This window comes from Ciconia boyciana, chromosome 29 (assembly GCF_034638445.1).
Source record: "Ciconia boyciana chromosome 29, ASM3463844v1, whole genome shotgun sequence".
Lineage (NCBI taxonomy): Eukaryota > Metazoa > Chordata > Aves > Ciconiiformes > Ciconiidae > Ciconia > Ciconia boyciana.
The window spans coordinates 577,016-602,177 of record NC_132962.1 but is presented as its reverse complement, the minus strand read 5'-3'; the positions used below and the strand labels follow the sequence as shown (position 1 = coordinate 602,177).

The 25,162-nt window shown below is 67.7% G+C and overlaps 4 protein-coding genes across 6 annotated transcripts; 1 reads left to right on the top strand and 3 right to left on the bottom strand.

Moving 5' to 3' along the window:
- Positions 1-2,590: 2,590 nt before the first annotated feature.
- WDR46 (WD repeat domain 46) lies at positions 2,591-10,342 on the bottom strand. The gene is given in 17 exon segments (XM_072847836.1): positions 2,591-2,769; positions 2,839-2,940; positions 3,031-3,126; positions 4,303-4,397; positions 4,471-4,587; positions 4,590-4,617; positions 4,699-4,852; positions 4,935-5,034; positions 5,126-5,261; positions 5,360-5,510; positions 7,740-7,844; positions 7,950-8,011; positions 8,102-8,189; positions 8,278-8,389; positions 8,712-8,792; positions 8,867-9,377; positions 10,109-10,342. Coding segments are annotated over 17 exon segments (2,286 nt in total). The 3' UTR covers positions 2,591-2,655.
- A 158-nt stretch (positions 10,343-10,500) lies between these two features.
- RPS18 (ribosomal protein S18) lies at positions 10,501-13,007 on the bottom strand. Its single transcript, XM_072848123.1, has 6 exons — positions 12,854-13,007; positions 12,177-12,275; positions 12,002-12,088; positions 11,795-11,896; positions 11,607-11,698; positions 10,501-10,614 (listed from the first exon to the last, which is right to left on the bottom strand). Exons 1-6 carry the CDS (start codon positions 12,854-12,856, stop codon positions 10,539-10,541), a joined length of 459 nt encoding a protein of 152 aa, XP_072704224.1. The 5' UTR covers positions 12,857-13,007; the 3' UTR covers positions 10,501-10,538.
- Positions 12,941-17,354, top strand: VPS52 (VPS52 subunit of GARP complex). Of its 2 annotated transcripts, none has more exons than XM_072847903.1 (20): positions 12,941-12,991; positions 13,107-13,221; positions 13,614-13,666; positions 13,793-13,868; positions 14,002-14,069; positions 14,164-14,339; positions 14,420-14,570; positions 14,694-14,794; positions 14,873-15,005; positions 15,098-15,155; positions 15,272-15,405; positions 15,489-15,644; positions 15,726-15,844; positions 15,941-16,064; positions 16,144-16,239; positions 16,329-16,436; positions 16,548-16,613; positions 16,721-16,832; positions 16,929-17,047; positions 17,132-17,354. In XM_072847903.1, the coding sequence occupies exons 1-20, from the start codon at positions 12,974-12,976 to the stop codon at positions 17,276-17,278; spliced, it is 2,130 nt and encodes a 709-aa protein (XP_072704004.1). In that variant the 5' UTR covers positions 12,941-12,973; the 3' UTR covers positions 17,279-17,354. The 2 variants fall into 2 exon arrangements, with proteins under 2 accessions (XP_072704004.1, XP_072704005.1); XM_072847904.1 differs by having other exon boundaries at positions 16,963-17,047; positions 17,132-17,275.
- A 1,050-nt stretch (positions 17,355-18,404) lies between these two features.
- Positions 18,405-24,459, bottom strand: RING1 (ring finger protein 1). 2 transcript variants are annotated; one of them, XM_072848016.1, is made up of 6 exons: positions 24,242-24,459; positions 23,509-23,669; positions 23,214-23,429; positions 20,719-21,024; positions 18,682-18,799; positions 18,405-18,517 (listed from the first exon to the last, which is right to left on the bottom strand). In XM_072848016.1, exons 1-6 carry the CDS (start codon positions 24,317-24,319, stop codon positions 18,416-18,418), a joined length of 981 nt encoding a protein of 326 aa, XP_072704117.1. In that variant the 5' UTR covers positions 24,320-24,459; the 3' UTR covers positions 18,405-18,415. The 2 variants fall into 2 exon arrangements, with proteins under 2 accessions (XP_072704117.1, XP_072704116.1); XM_072848015.1 differs by having other exon boundaries at positions 18,628-18,799; positions 24,242-24,458.
- Between the last annotated feature and the right edge of the window lie 703 nt (positions 24,460-25,162).

The following is a 25,162-nucleotide window of genomic DNA, read 5'->3' as shown; positions in this document are numbered from 1 at the left end:
ACCGGTGCGGGCCTTGCAAGCGGCGGGGGCTTTGCAGGGCTTGCAAAGGGGGGCCTTGCAAAGGGGGCTTTGCAAAGGGGGCCTTGCAAAAGGGGGCCTTGCAAGCGGGGGGCTTGCAAACGGGGGGGGCTTTGCAACCGAGGGGGGGTTCCCGACCGGCGCGAGCATTGCGACCGCCGCCGCCCCCCCCCCCGTCCCGCTGTCCCCCCGGGGCTGCGGACCGACCCCCCCTTTCCTGCTGGTGCTGGTCCCCAGCGCCCCGGCCCACGCCGCCCGGCGTCAGGCGGTGCGGGAGACCTGGGGAGGGGGGGTCGGGGCCGGGGGGCTCCCCACCCGCACCCTCTTCGTCCTGGGGGTGCCGGGGCTGCCGGCGGAGCAGGCCGCGCTGCGGGCAGAAGCCGGCCGGCACGGCGACCTGCTGCAAGGCGCCTTCGCCGACACGTACGCCAACCTCACCCGCAAGACGCTGCTGCTGCTGCGCTGGGCGGCCGCCCGCTGCCCCGCCGTCCCCTTCCTCCTCAAAGCCGACGACGACGTCTTCGTTAACCTCCCGGCGCTAACGAGCTACTTGGCTTCTCTCCGCGACCCCGGGAGCTTGTACCTGGGGCGGGTGCATTGGTGGGTGCACCCCGAGCGGGACCCTCGGAGCCGTCACCACGTCCCCGTCGCCCTCTACCCCGCCGCCGCTTTCCCGCTGTACTGCAGCGGCACGGCCTACGTGCTGTCGGGACAGGCGGCGCTGGCGGTGCTGGCGGCCGCCCCCCACGTCCCCTTCGTCACCCCCGAGGACGTTTGGGTCGGACTTTGCGCCCACCGAGCCGGCCTGTCCCCCCGGCACTCGGCTCGCATGGCCGGCTCGGCGCGTTTCCCCCCGGACGGGTGCTGTTACGGCGAGGTGCTCTTCAGCGCCCATCGGCTCGGCCCCGGGGAGCTGCGACGGGTCTGGGAGCTGCTGCGAGGCGAGGCCGGGGCTTGCAGCGGGTTGCAGCGGGCGCTGGGCCTGCTGCGGTGCAAGGCGCTGGCCGCCAGCGAGTGGCTTTGGCAGTGACGGCGGCGCGGCGGGGACGAGGACGTGGCGCGGGGTTGTAGGCGTCGGGAAGGACGGGCACCGATGTGACGGGGACGAGGACGTGGCGTGGGGTGTCGGGAAGGACGGGCACCGATGTGACAAGGACGAGGACGTCGCGTGGGGCTGCGGCGTCGGGAAGGAGCAGCCCCGGTGACAAGGACGAGGACGTCGCGTGGGGCTGTGGTGTCGGGAAGGACGGGCACCAATGTGACGGGGACAAGGACGTCGCGTGGGGCTGCGGTGTCGGGAAGGACGGGCACCGATGTGACGGGGACGAGGACGTCGCGTGGGGCTGCGGCGTCGGGAAGGAGCAGCCCCGGTGACAAGGACGAGGACGTCACGTGGGGCTGCGGTGTCGGGAAGGACGGGCACCGATGTGACGGGGACGAGGACGTCGCGTGGGGCTGCGGCGTCGGGAAGGAGCAGCCCCGGTGACAAGGACGAGGACGTCGCGTGGGGCTGCGGTGTCGGGAAGGACGGGCACCGATGTCACAAGGACGAGGACGTCGCGTGGGGCTGCGGCGTCGGGAAGGACGGACACCGATGTGACGGGGACGAGGACGTGGCGTGGGGCTGCGGTGTCGGGAAGGACGGGCACCGATGTGACGGGGACGAGGACGTGGCGTGGGGCTGCGGTGTCGGGAAGGAGCAGCCCCGGTGACAAGGACGAGGACGTGGCGCGGGGCTGCGCGCGTTCGAGGGGTTCCAGCAGCGACGGGCTGCAGCGTCCCCGTTGCACCGGTGACGAGGACGCTGCCCAGCCTCGAGCAGCGTCCCCAAGGCCGCGGCGTCCCCGAGGCCCGGTGCGGCGGGGACGAGGACGTTACACGGAGCTGCGGTGTCCCCAGTGCAGCGGTGACAAGGACATCGCCCTCCAGCAGCACCGGGCTGCACCGCTGTGGTGTCCCCAGGGCCCAGCCTCGGCGCAACAGTGACGACGCCGTCGCGCGGGGACAAAGACATCGCGCGGTGACGAGGCCGTCGCGCGGTGACGACGCCGTCGCGCGGGGACAAAGACATCGCGCGGTGACGAGGCCGTCGCGCGGTGACGACGCCGTCGCGCGGGGACAAAGACGTCGCGCGGTGACGAGGACGTCGCGCGGGGACAACGCCGTCGCGCAGGGACAACGCCATCGCGCGGGGACAAGGACTTTGAGCGGTGACACCGCCGTCGCGCAGGGACAAAGACGTCGCGCGGTGACGCCGCCATCGCGTGGGGACGAGGCCACCGCATGGGGACAGGGCAATAAATGCCACAGGGCCGGTGACACCCGCGGTGGCCCTTGGCTTTGGGGGGGACACGGGGACAGCAGGGCCCGGACCGGGTGCAGGGAGGCTTTAATAATGGGGGGGTGTTGGGGACCCCCAGAGCGGGGGACGCAAACCCTGGGGACCCCCATGGGGGACCCCATAGTGTGGGGGGACCCCAATAGTTTTGGGGGGGAGATGCACCGAGGCCCCCCACAGCAGGGGGGGGACACACACATTGGGGACCCCCGGGGTGGGGGACGATGACACATTGGGGACAGCCGTAGCAGGGGGGGGGCACAGACAGTGGGGACCCCCATAGGGATCCCCCCCCCAATTTATTTCTTGAAGCGGTCGAGGGCCCCCCGTTTTTGGGGGGGGGCCGCCCCTTTCTCCTTCCTCTTCTCCTTCCTCGCCTGCTCCCGTTGCTCCACGCTCTGCCGAATGACAGCCTGGGGGGGTAAAATGAAGCAAGGGGACCCCCCAAATAATTTGGGGGTTCGAGGGGTCCCCAGACGCACCCGCTGCTCTTCGTGAGCCACCTTCCGCTTGCGGTGCAGGAGGTCGCTGCCCTTCGCCCGCCGCCGCGGCTTGAACTTGGCCTTGGCCTGGGGGTCGAAGCCCTTGGGGGGGGGGATGGGATCAGTGGGGTTTGGGGGGCTACACCCCAAAATCCTGTTGTGGGGGTGGGGGTGAGGGGGGTCCCCCGGTACCAGGCGTTGGATCCGCTCCTCCCGCTTCTGCTGCAGGCTGGCCGTGTCCACGCGCCCCAGCCGGGCCGGATCCAGCGTGATCAGCTCCGCCGGGATCTGGGGGGGGCAAAGAGGGGGGCACTGTCAGTTTGGGGGTCAGCAGCAGATTTGGGGCCCCCCAGCACTTTTGGGGGTCAGCTGCACTTTTGGGGGACCTCAGCACCAGTTTAGAGGATCGGCTGCGCTTTTGGGGGGCAACAGCATTTTGGGGGGTCAGCAGCATTTTTGGGGGCCCCCAGCACTTTGGGGGTCAGCAGCATTTTTGGGGGGTCAGCACCAGTTTAGGGATCAGCTGCGCTTTTCGGGGGGGTCAGCAGCATTTTGGGGAGCAGCAGCATTTGGGGGGTCAGCTGCACTTTTGAGGGCCCCCCAGGAGTTTGGGGGGTCAGCAACACTTTAGGGGTCAGCAGCAGGTTTGGGGGGGTCACCAGCAGATTTGAGGGGCCCCCTGGCAGTTTTGGGGCTCGGCCGCAATTTCGGGGGTCAGCAGCAGATTGGGGGGGGGAATCAGCAGCACTTTGGGGGTCACCAGCAGATTTGGGGGCCCCCCGGCAGTTTTGGGGCTCAGCTGCAATTTGGGGGGGGCTGAGCAACAGTTTAGGGGCTCAGCAGCACTTTGGGGGTCACCAGCACTTTTGGGGGTCACCATCAGATTTGGGGGTCACCAGCAGATTTGGGGCTTGGCCGCAATTTCGGGGGGTCAGCAGCAGATTGGGGGGAGGGAATCAGCAGCACTTTTGGGGGGTCACCAGCAGATTTGAGGGGCCCCCAGCAGATTTAGGGGCTCAGCTGCAATTTTGGGGGTCACCAGTGGATTTGGAGGGGTCACCAGCAGGTTTGGGGGTCACCAGCAGATTTGGGGGCTTGGCTGCAATTTCAGGGGTCAGCAGCAGATTGGGGGGAGGGAATCAGCAGCACTTTTGGGGGGTCACCAGCAGATTTGGGGCCCCCCGGCAGTTTTGGGGGCTCAGCTGCAATTTGGGGGGCTGAGCAACAGTTTAGGGGCTCACCAGCACTTCTGGGGGGGCCACCAGCAGATTTGGGGGGGTCACCAGCAGATCTGGGGCTCGTCCGCAATTTCGGGGGTCAGCAGCAGATTGGGGGGGGGGAGGGAATCAGCAGCACATTTCGGGGGTCACCAGCAGATTTGGGGGTCACCAGCAGATTTGGGGGCTCGGCCGCAATTTCGGGGGGGTCAGCAGCAGATTGGGGGGCTCCCCCCCCCCAAATTACCTTCTCCAGCAGCGCCTTCACCTCCCACTCCTGCCGCTGCCGCCGGCTGCGGTAGGGGTTGCTCTCCAGCGCGTCCAAATTGGCCTCGCCGGCGCCTGCCGCGGGGGGACAACGGGTTGGGGGTCTGACCCCACCCCGGCACCCTTGGGTGGGTGGGGGCCACCCTACCTGGCACCAGGATGCTGGTGAAGCCGTGGCCGTGCCCGGCGCCCAGGACGTCCTCGAAGGGGCAGAAGCGAAGGCCGTGGGGCGGCCGCGGCGGGCGGTGGCAGAGGTAGGGCCGGGGGGCAGCTCCTTCGCCACCCCCTTGTAGATCTTGGGGGGGGGAAACGAGGTGGGTTTTAGGGTGCGCGATTTCGGGGGGGTGGGTGGGGTGGGGTGGGGGGGGGTCCGTACCTGCACCAGGTCACCGCAGGCGGCGGCCAGCAGCCCGCGCTGGCTGAAGGCGAGCTCCCCGGCGCCCCGCGGCAGCACCAGCTCCCGCAGCGTTCCGTACGTCCGCAGGTCCCACACCCGCAGCTTGCGGTCCAGCCCCGCCGACGCCATGTACCTGAGCGGGACGCAAAAGGGGGGGGGGTGACGCCGTCACCTGGGACCCCCGACCCCCAAAAAACCCCATCCCCCGTCCTCACGTGCCGGTGGGGTCGACGGCCAGCGCCCGCACGGCTCCGCGGTGGCACAGCATCCGCACCAGCGGTTCCGGCGTGGTGGGGCTCCACAGCGTCACCGTCCCTGGGGACGAGGACGCGATTGAGGTTTGCGGGTGTAAAATACCTCCCCCCCCCCCCCGGTGGGGTTATTTTTTTTGGGGGGGGGGTCTCACCGTTGCTGTGACCCAGGTGGACGACGGCGTTGGCCGGATTCTGCGCCATGACGGCCAAGCGTCCGCCGCGGGTGCAGAGCGCGGCCACCTCCTTCCCCACCGAAACGTCGAGGTACTGCAGGAACCCCTTCTCATTCTACCAAAAAATTAAAATGGAGGGGGGGGGGGGTGAGACCCCCCCAAAAACTTCACCGAGCCCCGGCGCGGACGCGGGGGGTCCGGGCGAGCACCCACCGCGGTGGCCAGGAGGAAGTGGTAGGGCAGGAACTGGAGGCGCAGGACCCCGGGGAAGCCCTTGAGGCAGTTGAGCTCCAGGCCTTGGTTGTCGTAGACGTGGAGCCAGCGGCGCTGGGCCACCGCCAGCAGCGTCTCCGCGTGCAGCCACCTGCGAGGGGACGCGGGGAGGTGACGCGGCGGAGGGGACGCGGCGGAGGGGACGCGGGGCGGCGGCGGGAGAGGGTGCGCGCGCGTGCGTGGCTCTGGGCAAGGGTGGGTTTGCACGCGTGTGCGTGGCTCGGCACGGCGGGGTTTGCACAGGGGGGTGTAACAGCACACGGGGTTCGCACGCGTGTGCGTGGCTCTGTGGGGGGTTTGCACGCGTGTGCCAGGCTGCACGGGGTTGCACACGTGTGCCGGGCTGCACAGGGGGTTTGCACGCGTGTGCGTGGCTCTGTGTGGGGTTTGCACGCGTGTGCGTGGCTGCACGGGGGGGTTGCACACGTGTGCCGGGCTGCACAGGGGGTTTGCACGCGTGTGCGTGGCTCTGTGTGGGGTTTGCACGCGTGTGCGTGGCTGCACGGGGGTTGCACGTGTGCTGGGCTGCATGGGGGGTTTGCATGCGTGTGCTGGGCTGCAACGGGGGGTTGCACGCGTGTGCGTGGCTGCACGGGGGGTTTGCACGCGTGTGCGTGGCTCTGTGTGGGGGTTGCATGCGTGTGCTGGGCTGCAACAGGGCGGTTGCATGCGTGTGCGTGGCTCTGTGGGGGGTTTGCACGCGTGTGCTGGGCTGCAACAGGGCGGTTGCATGCGTGTGCGTGGCTGTGTGGGGTTTGCACGCATGTGCCGGGCTGCACGGGGGTTTGCACACGTGTGCTGGGCTGCATGGGGGTTGCACGCGTGTGCGTGGCTCTGTGTGGGGTTTGCACGCGTGTGCGTGGCTGCACAGGGGGTTTGCACGTGTGCTGGGCTGCACGGGGGTTTGCACGCGTGTGCGTGGCTCTGTGTGGGGTTTGCACGCGTGTGCACGGCTCTGTGTGGGGTTTGCACGCGTGTGCTGGGCTGCATGGGGGGTTTGCATGCGTGTGCGTGGCTCGGCACAGCGGGGTTTGCACAGGGGGTGTAACAGCACACGGGGTTTGCACGCGTGTGCGTGGCTCTGTGGGGGTTTGCACACGTGTGCGTGGCTGCACGGGGGTTGCACACGTGTGCCGGGCTGCACAGGGGGTTTGCACGCGTGTGCGTGGCTCTGTGGGGGTTTGCACGCGTGTGCCGGGCTGCACGGGGGTTGCACACGTGTGCCGGGCTGCACAGGGGTTTGCACGCGTGTGCGTGGCTCTGTGGGGGTTTGCACGCGTGTGCGTGGCTGCACAGGGGGTTTGCACGTGTGCTGGGCTGCACGGGGGTTGCATGCGTGTGCGTGGCTGCACAGGGGGGTTTGCACGCGTGTGCGTGGCTCTGTGGGGGTTTGCACGCGTGTGCCTGGCTGCACGGGGGTTTGCACACGTGTGCGTGGCTGCACGGGGGGTTTGCACACGTGTGCGTGGCTCTGTGTGGGGGTTGCAGGCGTGTACTGGGCTGCACGGGGGTTTGCACACGTGTGCTGGGCTGCATGGGGGGTTGCACACGTGTGCGTGGCTGCACGGGGTTTGCACACATGTGCGTGGCTGCACGGGGGTTTGCACGCGTGTGCCTGGCTGCACAGGGGGTTTGCACGCGTGTCCATGGCTCTGTGGGGGGTTTGCACGCGTGTGCTGGGCTGCATGGGGGGGTTGCACACGTGTGCGTGGCTCTGTGTGGGGGTTGCACACGTGTGCTGGGCTGCACGGGGGGTTGCACGCGTGTGCCTGGCTGCACGGGGGGGTTTGCACAGGGGTGTGTAACAGCACACGGGATTTACACGCATGTGCATGGCTGGGCACGGGGTTTGCACGCGTGTGCATGGCTCTGTGTGGGGTTTGCAGGCGTGTGCGTGGCTGCACGGGGGGATTTGCACGCGTGTGCTGGGCTGCATGGGGGGGTTGCACGCGTGTGCGTGGCTCTGTGTGGGGTTTGCACGCGTGTGCATGGCTCTGTGTGGGGTTTGCACGCGTGTGCACGGCTCTGTGGGGTTTGCACGCGTGTGCTGGGCTGCACGGGGGGTTTGCACAGGGGTGTGTAACAGCACACGGGGTTTACACACGTGTGCCTGACTCTGCACGGGGCGGGGGGGGGTTTGCACACGCGTGCCCGACGCAACACGTGACCCGCACAAAGCGTTCGCCCGCGCCTCCCCGGCCCCGCACGCTCACGCGGGCCGCGCCTTCGCTCGCCCGCGCCCCCGCCTCTGCGCGTGGGCTACCCCGGGGCGCCGCACACGCGTGTGCGTGTCGTGTGTGTCCCCCCCCGCCGCACTCACGCCACGTCCGTCACCGTCTCCATCACGTTGATCTCGCACATCAGCGCCTTCGTCTGCCAGTCCATGGCGGCCACGTGGCCCCGCCGGCCCCCCAGCAGCAGGTGCCTGCGGGACGGGGAGGGGACGGGAGGTGACGGGAGGTGACAGGGGGGTGACAAAGGGGGTGACAAAGTGGGGGGGGGGGGGACACCCCAGCCCGGCCCCGCTCACCGCCCGTTGCGGGTGTAATCCAGCCGGTACGGCCCGAACTGCTCCAGCCTCAGCTCAAAGTGCTGCGGGAGGGGGGGGGACACACACAGGTGAGACCCCCCCCAAAATGTCCCCTCCCCAAATGTCCCCCCCCCCAGATGTCCCCACGCCACCTTGGCGGCGCTGGCGATGTCCACGGCCTCGGCGATGTCCCCTTGGGTGACGGTGCAGGTGTCCTCGCCGGGGTCGGCCTCCAGGAACCTGGGGGACGTTAAAGAGGGGGGAGGTGAGGGACAGAGGGGACGCGGGGGGGGGACAGAGGGGACACGGGGGGGGGACAGGGACTCACCCCGGCTCCTCGGGCAGCAGCAGGTCCAGCCGAGCCGCCCGGGCGGCCGCCGCCTCCTCCCGCTCCCCAAGCACTTCAGGTGCCACCGCAGGCGCTGGCTGCTGGCCCGGGGCTTTTTTTTGGGGGGTGGGGTGTGAGGTGGGGGCCCCCCACCCCAATTCCTGCGTGTGTGTCCCCCAAACCCACCCCCCAAACCCTCCTGCCCCTCCCCATACCAAGGACCCCCAATATCTCCCCCCGCTCCCCATTGTCCCCCCAAGCCCTCCCTCCCCCTTTCCCTCCCCTCCAGGCCCCCCAAGTCCTCCCTCCCTCTCCAGCTCCCCTCCCCCACTGTCGTGTGTCCCCCCCGGTTCTCCCCCCAAGCCCCCGCCCCCGCTCTCCTCCCCTCCCCCACTGTCCCCTCCCCCTCCCCCGGTTCCCCCGCCCCCTCTCACCGCCTTCTCCTTCGTCCCCCGCAGGAACCGCTTCACCCGGGGCCGGGGCAGCGGGGCGGGCCCGGGGAACGGGTCCTTCCTCTGCGGAGAGACGGGGCTAGCACCGGGGGGAAGCACCGGCACCCCCCTCCCGGTACCGGCACCCCCCGCCCTACCCCGGACACGCTGCCGCCGTCCCTCTGCTCCCCGCCATGGCCGGTGGCTGCGGGGCCCGGCCCGGCCCGTTGCCGCCCGGGGCCGGTGCGGGACCGCCCGTCCTTCCCCGCCGCCGCCGCCGCCGCCATGCCCCGCCACGTGCGGTCCCCGCCCGCCCTTCCGGCGCCGCGGCCAATCAGAAAGCGGGGAGGGCAAAGAGGGAAGCCAATCAGAGCGCAGCGGCGCGCCGGAAGGGCGAAGCCGGCGCCGCCATGTTGGTAGCGGGCAGGCGAGGCGTTGGGCACAGCGGCGCCGCCATGTTGGTTGAGGGCGGCGGGGAGGGGCGGGGGAGCGCGGCCATGTTTGTTGAGGGCGGCTTGGGGCGCCAGCGCCGCCATCTTTGTTGAGGCAGCCGAGGGACGGCAGCGCGGCCTTCCCTTGCACACGCGCGACGGCGGGTGGGCGGGGCTTGCACACTAGCGGCAGCGGGGAGGGGCGGGGCTTGCACACCCCGAAGCCCCGCTGCCCCTCCTAGGGCGAGTGGTCCTCGTGCAAGGCCCCCGTGCAAGGCCCCATCCTTGCCCGAAGGCTCCTCCTCGTGCAAGGCCCCGCGTCCCCGTGCGGGGCTGCATCCTCATGCGCGGCCCCATCCTCGTGCGAGACCCTGTCTTCGTGCAAGGGCCCACGTCCCTGTGCAAGGTCCTCGTGCGAGGCCGCGTCCTCATGTGAGGCCCCATCGACCTTCGAGGCCCTGTCCTCGTGCGAGGCCCCGTGCCCTCGTGCAAGGCTGCATCCTCGTGCGAGGCTCCATCGACCTCCGAGGCCCCATCCTCGTGCAAGACCCCGTCCATCCTTGTGCAACGCCCTGCGTCCTCATGCAAGGTCCTCGTGCGAGGCTGTGTCCTCGTGCAAGACCCCGTAGACTCCAAGGCCCCATCCTTGCATGGAGCCTCGTCCTCGTGCAAGGACCTGTGTCCCCGTGCGAGGTCCTTGTGCGAGGCCGCAGCCTCATGCGAGCCCCCGTCCTCGTGCAAGGCCCCACGTCCCTGTGCGAGCTCCTCGTGCAAGGCTGCATCCTCGTGCAAGACCAGGTCCTCGTGCAAGACCCCATCTTTGCACAAAGCCTCCTCCTCGTGCAAGGACCCGCATCCTCGTGCGAGGTCCTCCTCTGAGCCCCTGCCCTCGTGCGAGGCTCCGTCGACCTCCGAGGCCCCATCCTTGTGCAAGGGCCCGTCCTCGTGCAAGGACCTGTGTCACCATACGAGGTCCTCATGCAAGCCCCCGCCCTTGTGCGAGGCCGCATCCTCGTGCGAGGCTCCGTCGACCTCCGAGGCCCCATCCTCGTGCAAGATCCCCGTCCTCGTGCGAGACCCCATGTCCTTGTGCGAGACCCTGTCGGCCTCCGAGGCCCCACCTTTGCACGAAGCCTCATCCTCGTGCGAGGTCCTCGTGCGAGACCCCGTGTCCTCGTGCAAGGTCCTCGTGCGAGACCCCATCCTCGTGCGAGACCCCCTCCCGCCGTGAAACCCCGTCCTTGTCCCCCTTCCCCTCCCTCTGCCAGGTCCCCTCCTCGTGCGACGCTCAACCCCCCCCCATCCTCGTGCGAGGCCGCGTCCTCGTGCGAGCCCCGCCCAGACACACGCTGTCACCTCTGTCACCACCGGCGTCACTTTTATTGTCCCCTCCCCCCCGTCACTTCTTCTTGGAGACGCCGACGGTGCGGCCCCGCCGGCCGGTCGTCTTGGTGTGCTGGCCTCGCACGCGCAGCCTGCGGGGACACGAGTGGCCTCAGGGACCCCGTCCCCGAGTGTCACCTCCCCCGCTGGCCCCCAAGACCCCCTTGATGTCCCCACCCCCCTTGATGTCCCCAACCCCCCTTGATGTCCCCAACCTTGCCCCTTCACCCCCAGAAGCGCCGCAGCTCCCTCGCGCATGGGGGTGGGGACGCAGGCCACCGCAGCCACCCTGTCCCCAAGTGTCACCTGTCCCCATGTCCCTGTGTCCCCCCGGTGTCCCCAAACCCCTCCCAGTGTCCCCAAACCCCCAGTGTCCCCAAACCCCCCTTCACCCCAGAAGCACCACAGCCCCCTTGCTCTTGCATGGGGGGGGGTGGGACAGTGGCATCAGGGACCTCATCCCCCAGCGTCACCTCCCGTGTCCCCGTGACCTCCCGGGTGTCCCCAAACCCCCCCCTTGGTGTCCCCAAACCCCTCCCAGTGTCCCCAAACCCCCCTTCACCCCCAGAAGCACCACAGCCCCCTTGCTCTTGCATGGGGGGGGGTGGGACAGTGGCATCAGGGACCTCATCCCCCAGCGTCACCTCCCGTGTCCCCCTGACCTCCCCCGTGTCCCCAAACCCCACCCGGTGTCCCCAAACCCCTCCTTGGTGTCCCCAAACCCCTCCCAGTGTCCCCAAACCCCCCAGTGTCCCCAAACCCCCCATTCACCCCCAGAAGCACCACAGCCCCCTTGCTCTTGCATGGGGGGTGGGACAGTGGCATCAGGGACCTCATCCCCCAGCGTCACCTCCCATGTCTCCGTGACCTCCCCGGTGTCCCCAAACCCCCCAGTGTCCCCAAACCCCCCCAGTGTCCCCAAGCCCCCCTTCACCCCCAGAAGCACCACAGCCCCTTGCTCTTGCATGGGGGGTGGGACAGTGGCATCAGGGACCTCATCCCCCAGCGTCACCTCCCGTGTCCCCGTGACCTCCCCGGTGTCCCCAAACCCCACCCGGTGTCCCCAAACCCCCCCCCGGCTCACCCCCAGAAGTGCCGCAGTCCCCGATGCGCCCGGATTTTCTTCAGCCGCTCCAAATCCTCCCGCAATTTATTGTCCAAGCCGTTGGCCAGCACCTACGGGGAGAGGGGACACCGGGGGACGTCAGGGGACATCGGGGAGGGGGGGGGGACACAGGAGGGGACAGCGGGGGGTGTCCCCGTCCCCCTCACCTGGCTGTACTTCCCGTCCTTCACGTCCTTCTGCCGGTTGAGGAACCAGTCGGGGATCTTGTACTGCCGGGGGTTCTGCATGATGGTGATCACCCGCTCCACCTTCGGGGGACGTTACGGGTGACAAAGTGACATCCCCGCCCCGCCAAAATGTCCCCAACCCCCCCCGAAATGTCCCCGTGTCCCGTCCCCCCCCAAAGCGCTCACCTCGTCCTCGGTCAGCTCGCCCGCCCGCTTGGTGAGGTCGATGTCGGCTTTGCGCAGCACGACGTGGGCGTAGCGGCGCCCCACGCCCTGGGGGGGGCAAAAAAAAGGGGGGTGGGGGGGTCGTGTCACCCTTGTCACCCGTGTCACCCCCCCGTGTCCCCTGGTGTCCCCTCACCTTGATGGCGGTGATGGCAAAGGCGATTTTGCGGCGGCCGTCGATGTTGGTGTTGAGGACGCGAAGGATGTGCTGGAACTTCTCGGGGATGACGAGAGACTGGGGGGACACGGTCACGGGGGGACACGGTCACGGGGGAGGGACACGGTCACGGGGGGGAAGACACGGTCACGGGGGGGGACACGACACGGTCACGGGGGGGGGACGACACGGCCACCAGGGGTTGGGGACAGTCACGGGGAGGGAGGGGACACAGTCACTGGGGATGGGGATATGGGCACGGGTGGGGGGTCCACGGGCACGGAGGGGATGGGGATGGGCACGGGGGAGGGACACGGTCACGGGGGGGCCACGGTGACCGGGGAGGGACACATATGGTCACGGGGGAGGGACACGGCCACGGGGAGGGACACGGTCACGGGCGGGGGAAGGCGGTCACCGGGAGGGGAGGATCAGGGACTGGGGACACGGTCACGGGGGGGGATGGCCACCGGCGGGGACATGGCCGCCACCGGGAGGGGGAAGTCCGGCCCCACGCCGCCGCCATCCCTTCCCTTCCCGCCGCCATCCCTCCCCCCTCCCGGTCCCCCCGTGTCCCCCGCCGCTCCCCCGCTCCCTCCCCGCCGCCCCCTCGCCCTCCCCGGGCCCCGATGGCGGCCGATGCCGCCGGCGCCCACCATGGCTGCGGCCTCCTCCTCCCGCCGGCTAGAACAGAAAGGCGGAAGTAGCGGCCGGGCCGGAAGTAACGTCAGCGCGGCGGGCGGGGCAGCACCCGTCACGTGACAGAGGCGGCAGCCATGGCGGCCGAGGCGGCGGTAGGAGCGGGAAGGGCCGGGGGGCGGCGGCGGCGGCGGCGGCACCGGCACCGGCACCGGCACCGGCACCGGGAAGGGCCCGGCCCGGGCTGAGCCGCCGCCGCTTCTGCCGCAGGTTCGGGTGTCGGAGCCGGCGCTGGAGGCGGAGCTGGAGGCGGAGCTGGGCCCCGGCCCCCCCGACCCCGAGCTGGACCTGGGGGGGGAGGACCTGGTGCTGGATGAAGTGGACGGTGGGGGACCGGGGGGACACGGGGGGGGGACATGGGGGTGTCCGGGGGGGGGACACATGGGGGAGCAGTGATGGGGGGGACACACACAAGCGGTGATGGGAAGGGGGAACCCCAGGGGAGCAGTTGAGGGGGGCACAAGATGGGGGACCGGGGGAGGGGACACGGGGGGTTCTGGAGGGATGTGGGGACACCAGGGGACAGTTGGGGGGACACGGGGGTGTTTTGGGGGTGGGAATACCGGGGGGCTGATAGGGGACAGGTGACCCCCAGCATGGGGGGTGGGGCGGGGGGCAGGAGCAGTTTGGGGGGTGACACGGGGACAGGAGCAGTTTGGGGGGTGACATGGGGACAGCGGTGACATCCAGCGCCTGCGGGGTGTGTGTCCCCCCCAGTTCACATCCAGGCCAACCTGGAGGACGCGCTGGTGCAGGAGGCCCTGAAGACGGTGAGTGGCTCTTGTCACCCGTTGTCATATGTGTGTGTGTGTCCCCCCCCACCCCGAAACACCCTGCCCCATAGCGTCCCCAGCCCCACGGCGTGTCCCCTCCCGGTGACGCGGCTGTCCCCGCAGGGCGTGGACCTGCGGCAGTACTCCAAGCAGGTGGAGCTGGAGCTGCAGGAGGTCGAGCGCGCCTCCATCCGCGACTGTATCCTTCGTTTGGGGGGGGGCCGTGGGGGGGTGGCCGTCCCCATCGTGTCCCCGACGCGTCCCCATCGTGTCCCCGACGCGTCCCCATCGTGTCCCCGACGCGTCCCCACGTCCTTTACCCGCCCTCGCAGACATCAAGGAGAGCGAGAACATCGCCTCGCTGCACAACCAGATCACCGCTTGCGACGCCATCTTGGAGGTGAGGGGTGGGACGGGGGTGGCCCCGGGTGTCCCCAAGGTGGCCCCCGAGCCCTCGCTGTCCCCTCACCCCTCCCTGTCCCCCCCCTCCCCAGCGCATGGAGCAGATGTTGGGCGCTTTCCAGTGCGACCTGAGCAGCATCAGCTCCGAAATCCGGACGCTGCAGGAGCAGTCGGTGGCCATGAACTTGCGGCTGAAGAACCGCCGGGCCGTGCGGCGGCAGCTGGGCCAGCTCCTGGATGAGCTGGTGGTCCCCGCCGCCATGATCAGGTGGGATGCGGGGGGGGACAACGAGAGGAGGCGTTTGTCACCTCCCGCGGCCTCGTGTCACCTCTTTGTCACCCCCGTAGCACCATCTTGGAGGTGCCGGTGACGGAGCCGGAATTCTTGGAGCAGCTGCAGGAGCTGAACGGGAAAATCAACTCGGTGAAGGAGCAGGCCTTCCGCGAGACCGTGGCCTGCGCCGACGTCCAGCACGTCCTGGAGAAACTCAAAATTAAGGTGACGACGACCCCCCTCAGCACCCAGGGGACCCCCTCAGCACCCAGGGGACCCCCTCAGCACCCAAGGGACCCCCTCAGCACCCCCCAACCCATCCCTGTGTCCCCGTCGTCCCCCCCCAAGGCCGTCACTAAGATCCGGGAGTTCGTCCTGCAGAAGATTTACTCCTTCCGCAAGCCCATGACCAACTACCAGATCCCTCAGAACGCCTTGTTGAAGTACAGGTGGGGCGTTGGGGCTGCGGAAGGAAAGAGGGGTGCGGGGAAAGGGGGTACCCCAACTTCTCCCCACATCCCCGCCAGGTTTTTCTACCAGTTCTTACTGGGCAACGAGCGGGTGGTGGCGCAGGAGCTGCGGGAGCAGTACGTGGACACCATGAGCAAGATTTATCTCTCCTACTTCAAATCTTATACCAGTCGCCTCATGAAGATCCAGGTGGGGTTTGGGGGGGATGTTGGGGGCTGGGGGACGTTGGGGGCTGGGGGCACACGCTTCGGGTGCTGACCCCCTCCGTTTTGTCCCCGCAGTACGAGGAGGTGGCGGAGAAGGACGATCTCATGGGCGTGGAGGACACGGCCAAAAAAGATATCCTGGGGTTGTGGGGGGGGACACGGGATGATGGGGGGGATTTGGGGGGGGGGAGGGGGGTCTGGGGACACCCCGTTATCGCCTTGACCCCCGTCCCCTTCCCCCGCCGCCACGCTTCTTCTCGAAACCGTCGCTGAAGAACCGTAACACCGTCTTCACCCTGGGCAACCGCGGCAGCGTCATCGGGGCGGCCGAGCTGGAGGGTCCCATCATCGTACCCCACGCCGCGCAGAAGAGCGACGTGCGGGTGAGTCCGGGGGGGGGTCGAGGGAACGCGGCGGGAGGGAGGGGGGCGTCCTGACCTCTGTCCGTCCCTCTGTCCGTCCGTAGTACCCCTTCGAGTCGCTGTTCCGCAGCCAGCACTACGCTCTCCTGGACAACAGTTGCCGCGAGTATTTATTCCTCTGCGATTTTTTTATGGTGACGGGTCCCAGCGCCCAGGATCTTTTCAACGCCGTCATGGGCAAGACCTTGAGTATGTTCCTGGTGAGTTTTTGGGGGGGCTGGGGGAGTTTTTTGGGGGGCTCCCCACCCCCCAAAGCCGCCGACACCCCTCTGGCGTTGCAGAAGCACATGGAAACCTACGTCTCCGACTGCTACGACAGCATCGCCGTCTTCCTCTGCATCCACGTCGTCCTGCGCTTCAAAGCCATCATGGCCAAGCGCAACATCCCCGCCGTCGATAAGTGAGTGGGGAGGGCGAAGCTTGGGGACCCCCCCAAATCCCACCGGCACCCCCAAATCCCACCGGCACCCCAAAATCCGTGCCTGCCCCCCCCCAGGTACTGGGACACGCTGCTGGAGATCCTGTGGCCTCGCTTCGAGCACATCCTGGAGCTCAACATCCAAAGCATCCAGACCACCGACCCCCAGAAATTGGGGTTCCTCGATACCCGACCCCACTACGTATGGGGGGAGAGGGGCAATGGGGGGTTTGGGGTCCCCCTGTGCCCCACCCTCACCCCGCACCCCCAAACCCCCCCAGATCACCCGCCGCTACGCCGAGTTCTCCTCCGCCATCGTCAGCATCAACCAGACCTTCCCTAACGAGAAGACCCACGCGCTGCTGGGGCAGCTCCAGGTATTGGGGGCAAGGAGGAACTTAGGGATCCCCCCCTAAATTTTTGGGGGGACCCCCAAAACCCCCCCCCCGGTGTCGTCATCCCCCAGGTGGAGGTGGAGAACTTCGTGCTGCGCGTGGCGGCCGAGTTCTCCTCCCGCAAGGAGCAGCTCATCTTCCTCATTAACAACTACGACATGATGCTGGGCGTCCTCATGGTAACGACCCCCCCCCCGCCCCCCAAACCCAGGGGGTACCCCCAAATTTAAGGGGGAACCCCTCAAAATGTGCGTGTGTGTCGTCGTGTCCCCCCCCATCTCACCCCCCAGGAGCGAGCGGTGGAGGAGAGCAAGGAGGTGGAGGGCTTCCAGCAGCTCCTCTCTGCCCGCACCCAGGTAAGCGTGCGCCCCCCCCCTCCCCTGACATTTTTGGGGCTCCCCCCTACATTTTTGGGGTCCCCTTTTGTTTTGGGGGGGGGGGATATCACCATCCCTTCCCGCAGGAGTTCATCGAGGAGATCCTCTCCCCCCCCTTCGGCGGGATGATCGCCTTCGTCAAGGAAGCCGAGGCGCTGCTGGAGAAGGGGCAGCTGGAGCGGCTGCGCGGCGAGGAGGGTAAAGAATTTTGGGGACCCCCCACCCCCTTTTCCAGCACCCTGGGGGGGTCCTTAGGGTCCTCTCTCTGTGTGTGTGTGTCCCCCCCCACTTCAGCTCGCGTCACCCAACTGGCTCGGGGTTTCTCCAGCACTTGGAAAGCGTCGGTGGAGTCGCTCAGCCAGGACGTCATGCGTTCCTTCAGCAACTTCAAGAACGGCACCGGCATCATCCAGGTGGGATTTGGGGGGGGGTCCTAAGGGATTTGGGGGGGGTCCTAAGGGATTTGGGGGATCCCTGACCTCCCCGCCTCTCCCCAGGGTGCCCTGACGCAGTTGATCCAGTATTACCACCGTTTCCACAAGGTGCTGGCGCAGCCCCCCCTCCGCTCCCTCCCCGCCCGCGCCGAGCTCATCAACATCCACCACCTCATGGTGGAGCTCAAGAAGCACAAGCCCAACTTCTAGAGGGGGGGGGGGGGATATCGGTCCGTCTGTCTGTCCGTCTGTGTGTCCCCCCCCCCACACAACCGCTGTCACCCCCTGAGGGTGACAACACCACCCCCCCCCCCCGCCACGCGTGGATAAAGGACGAGAGGTGCAGGAGGGCCCCGAGCGATGCTTTATTGCAGGGGGGCTCAAAGGGGTGAGGGGGTCCAAGGGGTGGGGGAGGGTCCTGGGGGTGGGGACAGCCACCGTGGGGGTGTGTGTCCCCCGGGTGGGGGACAAAGGGTAGAAGGTGCCGTCCCCTGCGGTGACGCCGTCTGCCACCCGTGGGGAGGGGGTGAGATGAGGCCCGGGGGTGGGGGAGACACTGGGGGAGGGGGGGGTCAGCGTCCCCCACACAGTGGGACCCCCTGGGTGTCACCTCTGGGCCCCCCACCCCAAAGAGGGGGGGGGCAGGCACTGGGGGACCCCTCCCCCAGAGCCCCACGGACTTTGGTCCCCCTGACCCAGGACAGCGTTGTTGTGTCCCCCCCCCACCCCGGGGTGACTTGGGGACACACACACACAGTGGGGGGGTCACCCTGCTTTGGGGGCTCCCCACCCCCCCGCAGTTAAGGGGGGTCCCAAGGACCTCAGACACCCCCCCCCCCACTTTCCCTGGGGACACAGGGGACTGTCACCCCTCCCCTTCCCCAGTTGCTAACCCCCACTGTCCCTGGGGGCACTGGGATTGCCCCCCCAGCAGGGGCCTGGGGCTGTCACCCCCACTTCTCCAGTGGGTGACTGGGGGGCCTGTGTGTCCCCCAAATCCCTCCTGGGGAGGGGAACACACTGGGACCGTCCCCCCACCCACCATTGCCACCAGTGGGTGACCATCCCTGTCCCAGTCCTTCCCTGGGGGGGGGCGGTGGGGACACACTGCGACTGTCACCCCCCCTTCCCCTCCCCCACAGGTGACAGGGGCCTGTCCCATGTGTGTGTGTCCCCCCCAAGCGTCGCCCCACAGAGAGGGAAACACCTTCAGGACACCCCCCCCCCCCCCCAGGAGCCCCCAGCCAGGCCACGGGGACAGGGGGGGGAACCCCAGGGGGTCCTGAGGGACCCCAAGGGCCTCGGGGGGTCCCGGGGGCAGGGGGTCCTGGGGTGTCCCCGCCCCCCCTACTTCTGCTCCTTGGTGGGCGCGTAGTAGAGCTCCAGGGGTTTGCTGACCTTCCAGTACTTCTCGTTCACCAGCTCCAGCGTCAGGGACCCGTTGAGGGTCTGGGGGGGGGGGGGGGGGCGAGAAACAGGGAGAGAAACGAGGTGACCCCCGGTGTCCCCCCCAAAGCCCCCAGCCCCTCCCCGGTGTCCCCGTGTCCCCCTCCCGGTACCGTGAAGGCTCCGCCGGCGGTGGTGATGTAGATGGTGTACTGCTTCTCGCTCACCTCCTCCAGCCCCGCCGCCGCCTCGGGGCCCGGCCCCGGGGCCTCCTCCAGCGCGATCCGCAGGGCCAGGTACTTGGAGAGGTGGTCGACCGTGGCGTTGGCCGTCGTCTTGACGTACCTGCCGCGAGGAGGAGGAGGAGGGAGGAAGAAGAGAGGGAGGGGAGGGGAAGGGGAGAGGAGGAGGAGAGAGAGAAGAGGAAGGGAGGAGAAAGAGGAGGAGAAGAGAAAGGAGGAAGAGAAGAAGAAGAGAGGAGGAAGAGGAGAAAGAGACGGAAGAGGAGGAGGAGAAAGGAGGGAGGAAGAAGAGTGAGGGGAAGGGGAGAGGAGGAGGAGAGAGACAGAAGGAGGAGGAGGAAGAGGAAGGGAGGAGGAAGAGGAGGAGGAGAAAGGAGGGAGGAAGAAGAGTGAGGGGAAGGGGAGAGGAGGAGGAGAGAGACAGAAGGAGGAGGAGAAAGAGGAAGGGAGGAGGAAGAGGAAGGGAGGAGGAAGAGGAAGGGAGGAGGAAGGAGGGAGGAAGAAGAGTGAGGGGAAGGGGAGAGGAGGAGGAGAGAGACAGAAGGAGGAGGAGAGAGACAGAAGGAGGAGGAGAAAGAGGAAGGGAGGAGGAAGAGGAAGGGAGGAGGAAGAGGAAGGGAGGAGGAAGAGGAGGAGGAGAAAGGAGGGAGGAAGAAGAGTGAGGGGAAGGGGAGAGGAGGAGGAGGAGAAGGAGGAGGACAGGAGGAGGAAGAGAAAAGGAGAAAGGAAGAGAGGAAGAGGAGAAGAAGAGAGAGAGACAGGAGGAAGAGAAGAAAGGAGGAAGGGGAGAAAGAGGAGGGAGGAAGAAGAGAGGGAGAAGGGAGGAGGAAGAGAAGAAGGAAGGAGGAGGGGGAGAAAGAGGAGGGAGGAAGAAGAGGGAGAAGGGGAGAGGAAGAGGAGAAAGAGGAGAAGAGAAAGGAGGAGAAGGAGGAGCAAGAGAAGAAAAAGGAGGAGGAGAAAGAGGAGGGAGGAAGAAGGGAGGAGAAGGGGAGAGGAGGAGGAGAGGAAGGGGAGAGGAGGAGGAAGAGGAGAAGGAAGAGGGGGGAGGAAGAGGAAGGATGAAGAGAAAGAGCAGAATGAAGAGAGAGAGGAAGAGGCGGAGAAAGAGGACGAGAAAGGACAAGGAGGAGAAAGAGGAGAAGGAAGAGAGGAGGAAAAGGAGGAGGAGGAAGAGGGGGAAGGGGAGGAAGGAAAGAAGGGGAAGACAGAGGAGGAGGAGGGAGGCCTGAGGCTGGCAGCAGGAGGAGGAAGGCTTCCCGCCACCCCCGGCGAGTCGGGAGGGGTCTCGGGGGGGGGGGGGGGTGCAGGAGCCCCTGCCTGCACAGGGAGCCCCTGCCCGCAGTCCCATCCCTGCCCGCACTGGTGAGCCCCTGCCCGCAGTCCCATCCCTGCCCGCACCAGGGAGCCCCTGCCTGCAGCGGTGAGAGCCCCTGCCTGCACCAGGGAGCCCCTGCCCACTGTTCCATCCCTGCCTGCACTGGTGAGCCCCTGCCCTCATCAGGTAGCCCCTGCCCGCTGTCGCATCCCTGCCTGCACCGGGGAGCCCCTGCCCGCTGTCACATCCCTGCCTGCACTGGTGAGCCCCTTGCCCACAGTCGCATCCCTGCCTGCACTGGGGAGCCCCTGCCTGCTGTCACATCCCTGCCTGCACTGGTGAGAGCCCCTGCCTGCTGTCACATCCCTGCCTGCACTGGTGAGCCCCTTGCCCACTGTCGCATCCCTGCCTGCACTGGTGAGAGCCCCTGCCTGCTGTCACATCCCTGCCTGCACTGGTGAGCCCCTTGCCTGCAGTCGCATCCCTGCCTGCACTGGTGAGCCCCTGCCCTCATCAAGCAGCCCCTGCCCACTGTCGCATCCCTGCCTGCACTGGTGAGAGCCCCTGCCCGCTGTCACATCCCTGCCTGCAGCAGTGAGAGCCCCTGCCCGCACCAGGGAGCCCCTGCCCTCATCAGGCAGCCCCTGCCTGCACCGGGGAGCCCCTGCCCGTACCGGCGCAGCCCCTGCCCGCGTCCCTGCCCTCACCGTGTCTGCGAGTACTCGCCCTTCTCCACCAAAAGAGGATGCGGACGGAAAACCAGCTCGATCTCGCTGCTGCCCGGCTCCGCGCCCGGCTCGGGGCTGCCCCGCCCTCCCCCTTCGTGAGAGGTTTCGGGATCAGGATCGGGCCCGGAATCATCGGAAGCTCGGGACCGTTTCCGGCTGGGTCCGGCCTCGGGGTGGCTGGGAGCCGAGGCGTTGCTGAGGTGGGAACGGCTGTCGCAGTTGTCCTCTCCGCCGCTGAACGTGGCGTTGTCCGATTCCTGGTGCAGCTTCCGCACTCGCTGAGCCCTACGGGATACGAACGGGGAGCGACTGGGATCAACCCCCCCGTGGAGAACGGGTTTGGGGGGGAAGGGACCTCTGAAGGTCACCTCCTCCACGGGCAGGGACGTCTTCACCTAGAGCAGGTTCCTCAGAGCCCTGTCCAACCCCACCTTGAACCTTCCCAGGGATGGGGCGTCTCCCACCTCTCGGGGCAACCCGGGCCGGTGTCTCACCGGCCGTTCCTCACAGCAGAGGTGTCCCATCTCTCGGATCATCTCTGTGGCCTCCTCTAGACCTGCTCCAACAGGTCCATGTCCTTGTCCTGAGGAGCCCTGGCCGCAGTGCTCCAGGGGGTCTCACCAGAGCAGAGGGGGAGCATCCCTTCCCTCGACCTGCTGGCCACGCTTCTTCTGATGCGGCCCAGGAGACGCTTGGCTTTCTGGGCTGCCAGCGCACATTGCTGGCTCCTGTCCAGCTCTTCATCCACCACGTCCTTCTCCACTCTCCATCCCTTCATCCCCCAGCCTGTGCCCGTGTTTGGGATTGCCCCCACCCAGGACCTCGCACTTGGCCTGGTTGAACCTCGTGAGGTTCCTCACTTGGGCCCCCCTGTCCAGGTCCCTCTGGATGGTTCCCTTCCCTCCGGGGTATCAACCACCCCGCTCAGCGTGGGGTCACCTGCCCAGTTGCTGAGGGTGCCCTCGATCCCACCATCTATGTGGTTGATGGAGATATGGAACAGGACTGGTCCCAGTATGGACCCCTGAGGGACACCTCTTGTCACTGGTCTCCATCCGGACATGGAGGCGTTGACCACAACCCTCTGGATCCCACCATCCACCCAACTCCTCATCCACCCAACTCCACCCAACTGAGAGAGGAGAACGTTGTGGAGCACCATGTCAAAGAGATGATGGCGGCACATGTCGTTGCTGGAGATATGGAACAGTACTGGTCCCAGTATGGACCCCTGAGGGACGCCTCTTGTCACTGGTCTCCATCCAGACATGGAGGCGTTGACCACAACCCTCTGGATGCCACCATCCACCCAATTCCTCATCCACTTAATGGTCCGTTCATCAACTCCACCCAATTGAGAGAGGAGGATGTTGTGGAGGAGCACGTCAAAGAAACGATGGTGGCACATGTCGTTGCTGGAGATATGGAACAGTACTGGTCCCAGTATGGACCCCTGAGGGACACCACTCGTCACTGGTCTCCATCCGGACATGGAGCCATTGACCACAACCCTCTGGCCGCCACCATCCACCCAATTCCTCATCCACCAACTCCACCCAATTGGGGGAGGAGGACGTTGTGGAGCACCACGTCAAAGAAACGATGGTGGCACATGTCGTTGCTGGAGATACGGAACAGTACTGGTCCCAGTATGGACCCCTGAGGAACACCTCTTGTCACTGGTCTCCATCCGGACATGGAGCCGTTGACCACAACTCTCTGGATGCCACCATCCACCCAATTCCTCATCCACCAACTCCACCCAATTGGGGGAGGAGGACGTTGTGGAGCACCACGTCAAAGAAACGATGGTGGCACATGTTGCTGGAGATACGGAACAGTACTGGTCCCAGTATGGACCCCTGAGGAACACCTCTTGTCACTGGTCTCCATCCGGACATGGAGGCGTTGACCACAACCCTCTGGATGCCACCATCCACCCAACTCCTCATCCACCTAACGGTCCATCCATCAACTCCTTCCAATTGGGGGAGGAGCACGTTGTGGAGGACCACATCAAAGGGATGATGGTGGCACCTGTAATTGATGAAGATACGTAACAGGACTGGTCCCAGTATGGACCCCTGAGGGACACCTCTTGTCACTGGTCTCCATCTGGACATGGAGCCGTTGACCACAACTCTCTGGCCACCACCATCCACCCAATTCCTCATCCACCAACTCCACCCAATTGGGGGAGGAGGACGTTGTGGAGGACCACATCAAAGGGATGATGGTGGCACCTGTAATTGATGAAGATACGGAACAGGACTGGTCCCAGTATGGACCCCTGAGGGACACCACTCGTCACTGGTTTCCATCCGGACATGGAGCCGTTGACCACAACTCTCTGGATGCCACCATCCACCCAATTCCTCATCCACTCCTCCATCAACTCCACCTCCGCTTTCAAGAAAAGGACTTTGGGGAGGATCCCGCTGGGAAGGGGGTTTCGGGGCGGGGGAGGGTCCTACCTGTGCATCGCCTGCATCTTGAGCCCCTCCTCGATGCTGCTGCTGAGCGCCTGCTGGTTGTGGAGGCGGCTGAGCTTGGCCAGGACGCGATCCTGGTGGGCCTCGTACTCATCCCGGCTGGGGTAGATCTTGGAGATCAGAGCGTCAAAGTTGGGATCCGGTCGCAGGGATCGTTTGGAAACCAGCTTCTTCCGGCACGTGGGACATTCCTTGTTCCTGATAAAGGGGACAACGGGTGACGCGCGGACCGCCCCCACCCCGCCGGTGAGGCCGTCGTCCCCCCGGCCGGCCGTACCCGCTGCGCAGGGCGGTGACGATACAGTCGGAGCAGAAGCGGTGCAGGCACTCCTTGGTGGTCATGGTGTTCTTCAGCATGTCCAGGCAGATGGGGCACATCAGCTCGCTGTGGAGGCTGCGCGGGGACACCGCGATCTCCGTCCCGTCCATGATGGCTTCCTGCGAGGCGGGGGGGACACACGCACGCGGGGGACATTGTGTCACGGCCGTTGGGGCCCCCTGGTGTGGGGCACCCTCATCCGGCTCCGCTCCTCTGGGGTGTGGGTGACACAACGCCGTCGTCCCCGCCTGGGGACACCCCCCTCGGCCCCACTCCCCTGGGGTGTGGGGTGACAGGAGGCTGCCCCCACCCTGGGGACACCCCCCTGGCGCCCGGCTCCCCTGGGGTGTGGGGTGACGGGGTGCTGTGTCCCCCCGATCTGGCTCAGCTCCTGGGGCGGGGGGGGGGACAGCACACTGCCCCCGCCCTGGGGACACCCCCTGCACCCACCCCCACGATGTGGGGTGACAGCACCCCCCCATAGGGTGCCCCCCAGCCCCCTCCCCGAGGGTGCCAGCCCTCACCCCTCCCAGCCCCCCACCTTGGGGGTGCCCCCCGCGCTCTCCTCCCCGGGCTGCCCCAGCCCCTAAAACCTGGGGTGTCCCCCTTCCCCCACCTTGGGGTGGGGGTGGGGGTGCCAGCCCCTGTGCCCTCCCCCCCCGGGGGTGTCCCCTCCCCGGCCCCCCCAGACCTGCGGGGTGCGGTGCAGCTCGTACAGGCTCAGCTCCCAGGTCTTGCTGGCGCTCTGCGCGTTGGCGGGGGCGGCCATGGCGGGCGGGGCGGCGGCGGTGACCGGAGGCTCCCCGGTACCGCCACCCCCCGCCCCGCCCCCGTCCCTCACCCTCAGCCGCCGGCGGGTCCCCCCCTTCCTGCCGCTCGCCGAGGGGGCGGCGCCTGGTGGACGCGTCACTTCCTGCTCGCCCGGACTGATGACATCGCCAGCCGCGCGCCGACGCGCGGCACCCGCCCTCCCCGCCCCCTCCCCGCCCTCCGCAGCCAATCACAGCCGGGCGATTTCTCCCGCCGGTCCTGACAGCCAATAAGGATTCACCGCCGGCGCGCTCGCCCTTCCCACTCTCCTCTCCCCGCCAATGGGGCGGCTCGGCCAATGGGGGAGCAGCGGGGCGGGGCCGGGAGCCCTGGGGAGGGCGGGGTCGGGGGGTACCGGAGGCGGGGCCGGGGAGATGAGGGGCGGAGTCGTGGTCCAGGGGGCGGGGCCTCGGCACCACCTGCCGCGGGGGGGGGGCGGGGCTCCGTCCCCTCCCGGTGCCGGTAGCGAACCCGGGGTCCCTCCCCTCCGGTCCCGGGGGCCGAGGGGGGGTCCGAGGGGGGTTATTTCGCGGTCCCGGGGGTCGGGGGGGAGCCCCGCAGTCTGCCCCGCAGGGTCCCGGTGCCCCCCCGGTGCGCGGGGTCGGTAGGGAGCCCCGGCTCCGCCCGGTGCTGCCCGGTGTCGGTAGGAGCCCCGGCTCTGCCCCCTCCCCGGTGCCCCGGTGTCGGTAGGAGCCCCGGTGTGGGTAGCAGCCCCGGCTCTGCCCCCCCGCTGTCGGTAGGGAGCCGCGGTCCGGTGCTCCTCGGTGCCCGCTGTCGGTGGGGACCCCCGGCTCTGCCCCCC